The 12,700-nt window shown below is 40.3% G+C and overlaps 1 protein-coding gene across 4 annotated transcripts in view; it reads left to right on the top strand.

Moving 5' to 3' along the window:
* The window catches only part of CACNA2D1 (calcium voltage-gated channel auxiliary subunit alpha2delta 1), a 441,193-nt gene that overhangs the window by 199,188 nt on the left and 229,305 nt on the right, over positions 1–12,700 (top strand). For all 4 annotated transcript variants that reach the window (XM_038740942.1, XM_038740940.1, XM_038740941.1 and 1 more), the window contains exon 4: positions 1,681–1,740. In XM_038740942.1, the coding sequence (XP_038596870.1) occupies positions 1,681–1,740 (60 nt within the window). The remainder of the gene's footprint in view (positions 1–1,680; positions 1,741–12,700) is intronic.

Raw genomic sequence — 12,700 nt, 5'->3', positions numbered from 1 at the left:
CTGGGATTTGAACCCATGAACTCTGACTCCAAAGCTCAGGCTCTTTCCACTGAGCCACGCTGCTTCCATGGTGCTTCATATGTGAAGAAGACACCACTGACAGTGAAATTCATGTGTGTGTGTGTGTGTGTGTGTGTTTGTGTGTGTGTGTGACCCATGGTCCATATCATGCACACAAAAAGACTGCCCCATTTTTCATTGTTATGCTTCATGTTTTCAGTGCCTGACTTTATTGTCTTTTTTGTCGTCTTAATTCTCATTCCTTATAAAAATGCTTACTGGAAGAGAGCCACTCTTTTCTTATTAGCAGTGTGCTCTGCAATTGACTCCCCAACTTTGAGATGCAAAGTCATCTGAAGCTTTGTTTAAATCCACACCTTGAAATGTTTCCTCTGCCTTTCTTGAGTCTTGTTTCCTAAGCTTTGGAGGATACTTTCTACACCCAGTGAGTGATGAAAAAATGATGAGCACTCACAGCATTGATTGAACCTAGGCCCTCTTCAAAGATAATAAGGGCTCCAAAATTTCATTACAGTCTTCTGATTCCTCTAGCCAAGAGAGCACTAGTTCAAACAAATTAGAAATTTTATTCCTTGATTAGTGTTCCTGTGGTCTTAGCCATGATTAGTTTCATTAGGCGTAGCAGAAAGAGCACAGGACTGGGAGTTAAGTGACCTGAGTTCTAATTCTGGTTCTGTTTGTTTGCTGTGTGACCATGGGCCGGTCAGTTAATTTCTCTGTGCCTCATTTTCTGTAGAATGGGGATTAAATCCCATTATGCCGTGGGATAGGGACTGTGTCTGATCAGTTGGTTTTCTACTTGTCCCAGTGCTTAGCACACTGCTTAGCATATATAGTAAGTCCTTAAAAATGCAATTACTGTTTTTTATTATTATCATTATCAGCCAATCGATCAGCACTGTTTTTTGAGTAAACACTATATAGAGAGCACTGTCCTAAGCATTTGGTGAGAGCGCAATAGAGGTGGAAAATAAATTCCTGCCCTTAAGGATCTTATAGCCAAGTGGAGGAAGCAGGCACAAAATAATTTGCAACTAGAAGGAAGGAGAAAATGGAAAGATGGATGCATAAATGAGTGCTTAAATTGTACAGTATACAGATTATGTGTACAAAAGTGACAAGTGGTGTGAGTGAATACTTGCTATTGTAGTGTAATGTCACTAAGGTAACAGCAGGGAGAATTAATTGGAGAAAGCCTTCTGGAAGGAGATGGGATTTTTTAGGAGGCTGCTGAATATAGGACGATGGCAAGGGTGTGAGCCAGGAGTTGGAGATGGGGAAATATAAAATGAGGCAGAGTGAGGTTACCCTGGGAGGAATAAAGAGTACATGCTGGGATGTAGTGGGCAAAGAGAGTTGTTACGTAAGAGAGCTAATGGAGTTCCTTAAAGTCAGTGTGGTCAAGAATATCACTTTGATGAAATGAAGAAAAAGTAACACTGAATGTTTTTGAGGAGTGGAGAGTTGTTTGCAGAATCACATTTAAAAAAAAATGATCTGGGCTGCAGAGCATAGTATGGACTGGAGAGGGGAGAGGCTGGAGGCAACAAGACCAGTGAGGAGGCTAAGATTAGAAAAGTATAATCAGTGCATCAAAGCAAAAACATATTCATATGATAAATTGCAAACTAAAATTTCATATTTTTTTTCCTTTTTTAGCGACTTGCTGGAGAAGCAGAGAAGTTTCAAGCAGCACATCAGTGGAGGGATGATTTTGGGGTAAGAAGCCTATCTTTGCTATATCTGTCTTTGTAATCACTTTTAAGCTGTTTTTATTATTATTATTATTCTGAAGTGAGTGCCCTGATCTCAACTATACTATGGAATCCCATCCTCTATCACTGAATGGCCTGAGAGACAAGCTGATAATTATGGGACTTGATCTGAACCTAAATTTGTCTTGTTAGAATGCTGTGCCAAGGCAAATTCTGAATATCATTTGAAGTGTGAGTGGATATTAAAACCGGGGGTCTACACAGTTTGTTCCCATATAGGGTTAATTCAACCATGAGTAGTACATACCTTTATAGACAGAAAATCGGGTTTGTGTTTTTCTATCTTGAGTCTGAAAGAGAAAACTATGCAGATTATAACAACCTTGACATTGGTGATGCAATTAAACTTTGAATAAATGTATTAAGCCTCTTATTTAATTTGTTCCATTTTAGCCAGAAGTAATCTTTCTTCTGTTCTGGCCTCCTTTCAGAAACTGCCTCTTCCAATTAGCTCCTCTGTGTGTCTTTTTTGATAAACTAGTTTTGCACTCTAAGATTCATCTTACTAATGACTGATTATAAAAACAACAGAAGCAGGTTTCCCCTGAAAGCTGATCTTTGATTACATCTATGCTCACCAAGAGGCATGGTGAGCCTCTTGGTAAGGAGAATAATAACTTCTCCTTAATATTTCATGGAAATATTAAAAAATAGAAATGCATCTCTTTGCCAGTGAAAAGGCCCTGAAACTTCAGTCACAGCAGAAGTTTTAGAGAATCTTCTTTTGGGGCTGCTTCTAATTCTAATTCTAATTCTAATTCTGCTTCTAATTCATAATAAGGTCACAAATGAACTTGACAGCCAGTATGCCAGGGGTGGGGGGGGTTGTATAGCGGGATTCTCCAATTTGTAGCTAATGCAGAACCTTTTCAATGGAATACTCTCAACAAAGTTCCTTACAATCTGCTGGAGTCAGTCTTCATTTGTGCAAAACTCCAATGATGTGAAAATAAAATTGGGTTGGTGTGTCCTATGACTTTGACTGTATTAAATCAGTTACAATTATTCTCTGTTATATACTGATCCACACTTTTGATTGTGTTAAATGTCCTTATTTCTGTGATGATGACATTCTATTTAGAACAGTAAGCTCATTGTGGACAGTAGACATGTCTACCAACACTCATAATGTACTCTCTCAAGTGCTTAGTACAGTGTTCTGCGCACATTAACTGTTCAAGAAGTACTATTGATTATTTTAATTGGGCAGTTGATTGGTTTTCAGTTGTTGTCTCATAAATCCCGACGTCCCAGAAGGCCTAATATATGTTCATAGTGCATAGAAAAAGGATCAGGAGAGAAAGAGAGCCATAGGTAAGATAGCTAGTTACTTTGTATAAGACAATCTGGTTTTCAGGATGCCTTTGTGTTGTATTTTTATTTTCACTGTCCACTGTTCCTCTTGCCACCCAATTCCATTGCTTAGAAATACCAGGAGAAAACACTCTTCTGTCCTCGGTGCGTGAGCTTTTAGCATCCTATGTGATACCACCCCACCCAGGTGCATGCTGGGAGTGGATATTCCAAGGGAATGTACTCATCTTCTAAGGCTAAAAGTCCCACAATCCAAAACTGCTCAGGGAATGAAGACTCTTCCATATTGAGGAGTCTTCATTTTGAACATTAGGCAGAACAGAGTATGTCACACATATTAGGGACGTAAGTACAACAAAGCTAGGATCCATGATCCCTTCCTGCAAGGAGCTTACCAAAGGACTTACAATTTAGTTGGGCTGACATATACCAAAAGTGATTCCAGATAGAGGAACACAGTAGAGCATAAAGATATGTGCAGAAATGCTATGAGGGTCAGGTGAGTAAGAGGGCTTAAATACTCGGGTAACACATGGAAATGTTTGAGTGCCAGAAGTTGGGGAAAGAGGGTGGAAAGTTGAGAGATTAATCACAGAAGGCCTCCTGGAGGAGATGCAATTTCAGAAGAGCCTTGAGAATGGGGAAACGCGCGGTGGTGTGATAGATGTGAAGGATGAGGGAGTCTCGGGCAGGAGGGTGGATATGAGCATGAGGTGGGCAATGAGAGTGAAGTGAAGTGAGTTGATGGGTTTGAGAAGAGTGAACTTGGATCTAGTAGAAGGAGAGAGAGGATAAATAAGTGGGAGAGAGCTGTCTGAGGGCCTTAAATATTGATTCCTAATTATTGTGCTGACATATTGGCACACTCATTATACCAATCAATTATGGTCGGGGAAGGCAGATTAAAGGGAATTAAATGTTTTTCAAATGAAAAGTAGAAAGTATCCTTTCTTATCCAAATTGGGAATAATTGAGAGAATAACTGGGAGAATTGTGAGGATGAATGTCGAGGTGGCATCTTCTAGTAAGCTTTTGGCAGCATCGGGTCAGCAGTGCTTTTTTAGTACATAGGATTCAAGTGGAATAGGGGAAATGCGATTTCCAGAAAAGAAGTTTCTCTCTGCTAAAGCCAACACAGCCCTGGTCAGTATCCATTGACCAAGTTGATGGTGTGAGTATTTGGTAGAAACAGTGAGGTCAAAGAATGAAGTGGTGCTTGCATGCAACAATAATTACTCCAGTGTTTTCTCTTTCCATAATCTATTTTAACGTCTGCTCCCCCACTAGTCCATAAGCTCCTTGTGGACAGGGATGATGTCTACCTACTCTGTTACTCTGTACCTTCCAAAGCCCTTGGCACAGTGCTCTGCAAACCATAAATGCTCAATACATAACATCAATTGACTGATAATGGGATCAGTTTTTCTTCTGGGTTATATCCTGGTAATGCTGTAATTAACTTGGGTCACAATATTTTCTATGTTCATTGATCATCAGAGCATAAAGGATTTGTCAGTAAAGCTGATGAAGTCCTAAATAGCTAAAAAGTGACATTTTTGATTTTCCCAAATAGGTTTATAGAATTTCAACAGTTTTTTCTAAGCTTCCTTACAAATAACTGTAAAACAAAGTCACTACAGTTTCAATATAAAGGGTGTTTACCCTGCGGTATGATCTTGTAGTTTGATCTTTAAATAAAGCCTCCTCCCCACCCCTCATCTCAATAGGCAACTCACACATGTATTTCCTAGTTCTTTTGGTCTTTGTTTGGCAATGTGGGCTATTTTGGGAGTTCCACGATCCCCTGAGCTCAGGAGCAAAATGAACAGGATTGGAAAGTAAACAGAGCAGTTTGGCAAGGGAGTTTTCCCCTCAGCACAGCAACAGAACAAAGAAAGCAAAGGGAAGTACTGAATGGAAAAATGTTTCAATTAAATGTTGTAAAAAGTCCTTACCAGGACTTACCAAAGGACTTACCAGCACTTTGCTCATTATGCTGCATATTCAGGTACTTTAATCAATCATATTTATTGAGCACTTAATGTTTGCTGAGAGTGGTAGTAAACACAGGGAGAGTGCAATTTAGCAGAGTTTGTAGGTGTGTTCTGTGCCCTACTGAACCCTAGGTACATTTTTAAAAGGAACTTTTAGAGATGATGACATTTAAAAATAAAGGATGCCACCATTTTAAATCTTTATTTTTCATTTCTCTTTTTGAGCAATTGGGTTTTTGGAAACATTCTAATTTTTCCATAACACCACATATTAATAAGTTAACTCTGAACAAGCATTGAATCTAGAGTAATCATCTAAAGGTTCATTGACATTTCAAACAAGCAAGCAAAAAAGTGATGCTCTGGGCCTTAAAATGGAAGAGTCAGTATCTTTCATTTATCTGATATGGTAAAGTATTTGTTCATTTCCCCTCTGCATTTTATATTAATAAACTAAGTCAGAATATTGGACTGTGGGAAGCAGACAAGTGTCCAGGGACCCATCTTCTTCCCTGGCTTCCCTCAGAGCCCGTTGGAAACAAAGAGGCTGCATATTCTGTGACATATGCAGTCATGTGCTAAAGGTTCAAAACAATATTTGTAAATAGACCAAGCGTGCCAGATGTGTTGTCGGTCTCTGTGTCCCTCTGGAGATGGCAGAGGTGACAATTCCTGTCACATGTGAGCAACAAATTATTTTATCAAGGGGCAGGTGGCAAGGGTAAAAAGAGTACTGCAAAAATAATTGTTCTGCATGGAAAAATTGCAGTGATTTCCCCAAGCAAATCACTTCCAGTTGTGTTTGCGGTCTCATTTGATTGCATTGCAATGGTTGGTTACCTCAGGTAATTTTGTTTCCAACTAAGCCTGTAATATTAATTGCATTTGCACATGTATAAACATAAGGGGTGCCTAATTTGTATTTTAATAAGTAGTTCTTGCTGCATGATTTATTATCAGCTTGTTACTATGAAAACTGTGGTACAGATTTTTACAAACTGATATGGAAGTATGTCATTTGAAGAATCCTCTTAGGCAGCATATACACAGGCAAGTGAAGTGGAGAGTTGAAATATTATCCAGTGAACTTAATCATTGTAGACAGCAAAACTGGGTAATTCCATGCCCATCACTTGCTGTGGTGGATTCAAATTTATAAACAGTAGTCAAGTAGTAGAATAGAATTTTTTTTTCTTCTGTGGTCAGAGGGGGAGGGAAGATCTCCTATCTTTTTTGGAGAGAACCCTTAAATTATTGCCTGAAGTGTTGGGACCAAACTGGAAATCAATTATGGAGACATTTTTGTTTTAGAGAAATTCATTAAAAAAATGTTGCTATACCAAAACTACCAGAGCTTCTCCCATAACGAATACATAAAACTTAAGTTGAGCTGATGGTGGAAGATCAAGTGCAACTCTTCATTTTTTTGTTAAAAATCAGAATGATTTTTTTAAGGATTTTTGGACACACTATGATACGTGTAATTTCAAATTCCCTTTCAATCACCATGAGAATGAGGAAGGGGAAGAGAAAGAATTAGTAAGTTAAATGGAGCCTGATTCTGGAATGCCCAAGCTGTAATTCTAAAGTGCTGTGGGTTCTAAGTTGAGTATAATGGAAGCATGCCCTAACCTGGATAGTGAAGTTCAAACATTTAAATTGACCAAGAGCAGGTAGGGCTGACTGTGAGGTATTTGGACAGTTCAATCAAGGCAGTTCCAGTTTTGGGATATTTATCAGTTATTCTAAAATTGCCCAGGAAATAAAACCCCCAATTTAAGAATGTCTTCCCTGACAGATTATATGGTCTGCCCATCCATGGGAAACTAACACTATCAACAGTATTAGCTTGAAAACAAAAGTTTGATGCATGCATGTTTGGAACTTGCTTGTTATGAAAATGTTCTTTATGCCCTAGTAACAGGGTTTTACACTTATGGAGAACTCCTGCTGATAAAAGTATTCTCAAAATTGGACTCTACTTTGTGTTGTTAGCTAAGAGGCTTTGTGGCATCAGGCAGTCAGGATAGTGACTATGACGGTCTTTAAGCCAAACTTCTCATGTCCATGATTGGAAATTTCTTCCACATCACAGAGTAGTGTGTTGTAACTCGAAGTTCAGGCATTAGTCTTACCAGGCCACACTCCCACACAAAGTCCAAATCTCCCCATCTGCAGCATCATTTTCAAACCCCAAAGGGTACATTGTTATGAAGATGATGTTACTGCCAGTGATATTTAAGTGTTTACTACTTACATATCACTGAAAATTCTGTATATAATTGCCTCTCATGTAATGTGTGTTTTTTCAAAGACTACTGATGGGGAATGAAGAGATATTCTCCTGGCATCATTGCTTATCTGGTTAGAGCTCCATATAAGGTTGGAAGAGGTGTTTGTGAACATGAACAATCTCATGCTTTATTCATGGCATAACATTATGGCCTAGAAGACAGAGCCCAGGCCTGGAAGTCAGAAGGATCTGAGTTCTTATCCTGCCCCCACTATTTGTCTGCTGATGACCTTGGCAAGCCACATAACATCTCCATGCCTTGGTTACCTCATCTTCAAAATGAAGATTGAGACAGTGAGCCCAATTTGGGACAGGCATTGTTTCCAAATTGAATAGCACGTGAGCCCCATGTGGGATATGGACTGTATCCAACCTGATTCACTTATATCTACCCCAGTGCTTAGAATAGTGCTTGACACCTAGCACTTAGTAAATACCATAATCATCATCATTATCATAGTCTGTCTCCCCCTTCTAGAGTGTGTGCCTGCTGTTGGGTAGGGACCATCTCTATATGTTGCCAGCTTGTACTTCCCAAGCACTTAGTACAGTGCTCTGCACACAGTAAGTGCTCAATAAATACGATTGAATAAATGAATGAATGAATGTGGGATTCTTTAAGAGCATAGCCTTTCTTATTGGTAAACTACCTATTATAATTACCAGAGATAACTACCCAGTAGTTATAGTAGTTACCAGAGATTTTGGGAATTCCTCAGAGCATCCTCAAGCAGTTTTTCCTTTTTTTAAAATAGCATTTGTTAAATACTTAATAAGTGCTAGGCACTGTACTAAACCCGGGGGAAGAAATAAGTGAATCAGGTCAGACCCAGTCCATGTCCCACATGGGACTCTCAGTCTTCATCCCCATTTTGCAGAAGAGGGAACTGAGGCACAGAGAAGTTAAATGACCATTGCTTTTCTTGAGGTAGTTTCAATTGCAAGTCCTTCCTTTCTGGGTCATCTTTGGGAACTATCCACTTTACTTGTACAATTGCTACTACTTCAATTAATAGATTTGGGCACTGTCATTGTCAAAGATGAACTTTGAGTTGATGGAGTGAGCCTGCATGAAATAATTAGTAGTGTCAATATGATTCCCACTAGAATAGTATCTCTCTGTGGTATCATTAATAGATTAGCACATCATAGTCAGTTTCTCCCGGAGGGGAAAAAATGTCTTTGGGGAAATTGTTCTTAAAATGCATCCCCTGACCTCCAGCTGGTGTAAATTGCTAAGGGCTTCCCTCTTCCTTTTCTCCCTCTCTTATTCTCTACTCTAGTTCCTTATCTATCACTTTTTGCCTCCCTGTCTGTCTGTCCCCCCCCAACAATCCATTTGCCCCATGTCTACCTCTTTCTGCCTGCCCCAGTGTCTCAATTTCTCCTGATCTGCCTGTCTCTCTCTGTGACACTCTCTCTGTTCACCTGTTTCTCTGTCTCAGGGTTTCTCTGCCTTTCTTTCTTTTCACTGAAATGGCATTTCATGGATTTTGAAGTTAACATGGTCAATCAAAATCTGACTTTCTTCCTTACCATACTTGTCCACTGTCCTTTGTCTCTTATTTCTTCGATGCCCTCTTCCCTCTCCCTCTCTGCAGCATATTGCCTCTGATTTCCTGCCCCTTTCCTTAGAGCAGCCATTTTATCCTGCTGATATTTAAATTCAGCCCTCATCAGACCAAATTACCACAGATTCCACGTCTGTAGAATGCAATATATAAATAATAAATACACAAATGCAAGCAAATATAAATACAATTATAAGCTATAGTCAAATCGTGCTGTCCCTCTGCTGAGTCTGTTCCTGGGTTTCATTGTGCCGACTTGAGTCCTGGCGGCATATGGAGGTAGCTAAGGCAACACATTCTGTCCATGCTCAGGGGTCCTGACTGAATAAGAGGCCCTGCAGAGGTGTGATGAGGGGAAAAAGATGGCTCAAACAACATCCAACCCAGTTCACAGTGGATCTCAGCTAGTGTGAAAGGGAAAAACACTCAACCTGTAACTTCCAGCCACAGAGACCTGATCTGTAGCCACTGTGATACACAAACAATGAGAAACCATTGCTAATCCTGTTTGCTTGCTGGTATCTTGAAAGGCTGTTGGAAGCAGGGAGAATTCCCCAGAGAGGAGCTGACAGGGAAGGTGGGGGAACAAAAAAGAGGAAAACAGCAGGCCGAGGACCAGGGAGAACAGCTGGTGAAGCTAGAGAGTAGGGGGTGGAGGGACGACTTTGAAGGATGGAGCTAATCAGAAAAACGTTTCCAAGGTGGGTCAGGGAGCTGATGCTGCCTTCCAGGACCTGGAGTGAACACAGGGATGTGGAGGGGAAAGCGAGCAGGGATATTGAAAACAAAGGGAAAATGGAAAATTCAAAGGAAAGGTGAGAAATTTCTGAATTTGGGTAAGAAAGAAAAGGCAGATGAGGGTCCCTAGGCACATTAATGACAAATACTGTCATTGACACTACAAACTGAGTTCCATGAAAATGCAAGGTTAAGTAAAAAAGCACTTGTCAAGTTTCCAATAGGAAATAATGTAAAGGTCATTATTGTATTTCTAAGATTCCCCAAATTGGCCAAAAACATTATGTAATTTATAAAACGTAATTAGAAACACAATATAGTTACATGATCAAACAGCAATGCAAATATACACATATACAAGTAATGGAAAACAGGAAGTAGATTTTTGTAGTGTGCACATATAATCTCAGTCCTGAATTTTTCAAGGTCTATTTTTCACAGCAAAAAGAACCTTCTTCTGCCATTACTGTGATAAGTAGATTGGGGAAACTGAAGTAGGTTTTAATCGTTCTTTCAGGACAGTCAAAATGCCTCAAAGGGAGGGGAAGGGACCTGCTGAACTCAAGGTAAACTTTTCAATGCCCGCTGTAGGAAATATCAGCATCAAACTTAAATTGCTCCAATGTAGACTATGAGCTCCATGCAGGACCAGGACAGTGTCTAATCTGATTATTTTAACTGTACCTCAGTGCTTAGTACAGTGTCTGGCACTTAACACTTAACTGCCCTGCTCTTAGAGCAGTGCCTGTTACATAGTAACAGAGAATAAAGAAGCAGCGTGGCTCAGTGAAAAGAGCCTGGGCTTGGGAGTCAGAGGTCATGGGTTCTAATCCTGCCTCCGCCACATGTCTGCTGTGTGACCTTGGGTAAGTCACTTAACTTCTCTGGGCCTCAGTTACCTCGTCTGTAAAATGGGGATTAAGACTCTGAGCCCCACGTGGGACAACCTGATCACCTTGTATCCCGCCCAGCACTTAGAAAAGTGCTTCACACATAGTAAGTGCACAACAAATGCCATTATTGTTATTATTATTATTCTAGTAAGCACTTAACAAAAACCATAAAAAATAAAAAACTACCATAAAAATAATTCTCTCACAGAGTAGTGAAAGAGAGTTATGATGCAAGATGGCTATATCTAGAGACAGAAAACAAAGCAGTTGCTTTAATTGATTAATGAATCTTGAGTCTGTTTACATTTTTTTCTGATAAATCCATAAAGGCGAGCATATTGTGGCATGGTGATTACTCCAAAGCACATTCCAAAGTTAGGATGAAATGACACCTTTAAAAAGCCACATCTCTAAATGTCTCTGAGATCTCTACCTAAGAACACTCTTCCTCCCTATCATTCTACGTTTCCTCCTTCAACCTCATCCATATCTATTCTGTGCTTTCCCGGTGTCGCTGTGAATTAAAAGTTGCTTTCTGATCAGTATCAGGCTTTGTGCTCGAGAGTGGCTAGAGCTAAATCTTCGTATAATTTAGCCTAAGTAGCAATATACCTATCTGAAGTTTCAGACATTGAGTTGGCACAGCCCGTTAGAGATTTCTTCTGCAACTCCCCTAGATCTTGGACAGCTATTTTCTAAAAAGGAATCCCACTTCAGCCAGTCAATTGTATTTATTGAGCACTTACTGTGTGTAGAACACTGTACCACGTGCTTAGTAGAGTACAATGTCAACATAGCAGACGCATTCCCTGCCACAATGAGTTTACAGTCTAGAGTGGGAGACAGACATTAATATAAATAAATCAAATTACAGGCATATACTTAAATGTTGTGGGGCAATGAATAATGGAAGCAAGTCAAGTCGACACAGATGGGAATGACAGAAGAGGAAAGGAGGGCTTAGTCAGGGAAGGCCTCTTGGAGGAGATGTGCCTTCAATAAGATTTTGAGGGGCAGGCTTTAAGACTCTGCCACTGATCTGCTGTGTGACCTTGGGCAAGTCACATAACTTCTCTAGGCCTCAGTTACCGCATCTATAAAATGGGGATTTAGACTGTGAGCCCCATGTGGGACAGGGATTGGGTCCAACCCACTTTGCTTGCATCCACCCCAGTGCTTAGAACAGTGCCTGGCACAGAGTAAGCACTTAACAAATATCATAACTAATTAATTTGAAGGCAGGGAGCATAAGTGGATGGCCTGGGAGTCAGAATGTCATGGATTCTAATTCCTGCTCTGCCACTTGTCTGCTGTGTGACCATGGGGAAAGTCACTTAACTTCCCTGGGCCTCAGTTTCCTCATCTGTAAAATGTGGATTAAGACTGTGAGCCCTAGGTGGGACAGTGACTGTGTCCAACCCTACTATCTTGTAACTACTCTAGCACTTCAAACAGTGCCTGGAGCATAGAAAGCACTTAAATACCATAAGTATTATTATTTTTATTATATGAAGAGGGAGGGCATTCCAGGACAGAAGCAGGATGTGGGCAAGAGGTCAGCAGCAAGCAAGGCTGGATCAATCCTTAACCCTCTTGCTTTGAATCCCAGGTGGACTTGAAATGCACCTGAGCTTGGGTTAATCCCAGCCAAGTGGGTTGTTTCGTTTCTGCAGCCATCACTGGTTTAAAAACGCACATTTGTTTGGATTTTGAAATTTACCAGTTGGGAGATGAAAGCACTCCCACTTCTGTGTTTTAATCCACTCACCAGCTGGAGGATGAATTATGCAGATTTTATCTGTAACAGTGCAACCCAGCATTTTCAACTAGATGATGGTCTATCTGGCTAGGGCTGGTATGCTAAGTGAAGGATTCCTTTGTTTGGTCTCTTCTTGAGGGTGGGAATGTGTCCACTGAATATCATCATACCCTCCCAAGCATTTAGTCCAGTGCTCTGCGCATAATGAAAGCTCAGTAAATACTCTTGTTTGATTGACAAATCAGGGGAAGCAGTGTGGCTCAGTGGAAAGAGCCCGGGCTTGGGTGTCAGAGGTCATGGGTTCTAATCCCAGCTCCACCACATGTCTGCTGTGTGACCTTG

The sequence above is a fragment of the Tachyglossus aculeatus genome, assembly GCF_015852505.1.
Source record: "Tachyglossus aculeatus isolate mTacAcu1 chromosome 12 unlocalized genomic scaffold, mTacAcu1.pri SUPER_6_unloc_1, whole genome shotgun sequence".
Classification (NCBI taxonomy): Eukaryota; Metazoa; Chordata; class Mammalia; order Monotremata; family Tachyglossidae; genus Tachyglossus; species Tachyglossus aculeatus.
The sequence above is the reverse complement of the archived record's forward strand: the minus strand, read 5'-3'. Positions and strand labels throughout refer to the sequence as shown.